The sequence below is a fragment of the Etheostoma spectabile genome, chromosome 12 (assembly GCF_008692095.1).
Source record: "Etheostoma spectabile isolate EspeVRDwgs_2016 chromosome 12, UIUC_Espe_1.0, whole genome shotgun sequence".
In the NCBI taxonomy this organism is placed as follows: domain Eukaryota; kingdom Metazoa; phylum Chordata; class Actinopteri; order Perciformes; family Percidae; genus Etheostoma; species Etheostoma spectabile.
The window spans coordinates 30,573,682-30,575,212 of NC_045744.1; the positions used below are offsets into that span (position 1 = coordinate 30,573,682).

At 40.3% G+C, this 1,531-nt stretch overlaps 1 protein-coding gene across 1 annotated transcript in view; it reads right to left on the reverse strand.

Moving 5' to 3' along the window:
• Nucleotides 1–1,531, reverse strand: part of LOC116699831 (potassium voltage-gated channel subfamily H member 6) — a 142,747-nt gene that overhangs the window by 131,059 nt on the left and 10,157 nt on the right. The window contains exon 2 of the mRNA XM_032532621.1: nt 918–1,148. Within this exon, the coding sequence (XP_032388512.1) occupies nt 918–1,148 (231 nt within the window). The remainder of the gene's footprint in view (nt 1–917; nt 1,149–1,531) is intronic.

Sequence of the window (1,531 nt, forward strand, 5' to 3'; positions counted from 1 at the left end):
TTCCTAGGTCGCACCGGTGCACCTAATGTCCTTGCAACCGCTGGCTCTCCACAAACAAAACAATGTTGTTTATATGGATATGGTTTAATGTTGTGTTACATGACCCATTTCTTCTGTAAAGCCATGCCTGTGTTTAGATCTCTCCTCTAATCTCTCTCCTCTTACTCTCCACGCAGCACCGCCCCCATTAAAACCCCGCCCCCATTAACTCACATACGGCCCTGCTTTTGCTACATGATAGCCGGTGCTTTCATTCCAGGGCACAGTCATGGACCTGTCTGGGACTCCAATACTGGCCCCAAACATGACATGTTACAACAATGGCAAAGATTTTGTACAGCGCTAATAAAAGAATCAAGACTAGAGAGGAAGGCAAGAGGTCGGTAAACCATTACCACCGGTAAACTACATTACCAACTTTGAAAAAACAACTAAAGTAAACTAAAGTAAAAGTGAATCATATAATAATATACAATAGTCTTTTATGACAGTTTGGAAGTGAAATGGGCTGATAGGGAGCCAGATGAGATAAAGCTTAGATATGGTGGTCAATGACAAACAATCTCATTAATGATAGATAAAAAGCAACATACTTGGGTAAACACAACAAACTCTTGTTTTAGCCTTATGTCACTTGATGGTTGCCTTGCCAATTTATTTTCCTTTATAACTGAAATGTGATATAACACCAGTTTCTTGCGCTTAATATTTGACAGAACTGTATAAAGTCTCCAGGTGTTGTGGAGTTCTACTGCATATGTTGAAAAGTGTCTCCAGAAGGAGCTGTGTGACATCTGATAATTAAAGTGATCTGGTCTCAAGATAAATTGGAAATCAAAGATAAATTTCATTGGACAATGAAAAACATCTCTACATGAGGACTGAATCTGTGAAAATCTGAGTTGACAGGATCATACCATCTTTAGTGTAGAGAGAAAGCTCCACCTTCCTCTCTTCTGCTCCCAGCAGAGCTTTAGCCATCTGGGCCACCGCTGTTCTCTTGGTGTGAGGTCCATACAGGAAGCTGCAAGTGCAGGGCTTCTGCATGATCTCAGCCCTGGTGTAACCACACATCCCACAGAACGCGTCATTACAGAAAATAATGGCACAGTTCTCCACCTGTGCATTGGCAATGACAAACTTTCGATCTGTGTAGGAAGAGAATAGAGAAGAAAGGAGAGATTAGGGAAGGGACAATTTGTATTTGAATGCGTTTTCTTAATATGCTGTGTTTTCTTAATGTGTTGGCCTCTTAGCATTACAGGACAAATTTGCAAATGCCCAAAAAAATGTCAGAACAGATCATCATTTAGAACATCATGTTCTAAATAGTGCAGTCAGTTAAATGCGTTATTATAATTTCTTTGGCTGAATTAACTAAAATTGTTACGATTGCAAGAGGCACCACTTGTTCCCTGGATCCCTTGCCTGCCTGGGTTGTTAAAGAACTATGACCAACATTAGGACTGTATGTTTTAATTGTTCTAAACCTTTCACTTTCCACAGGAGTTTTTCCGGCTTGCTTCAAATT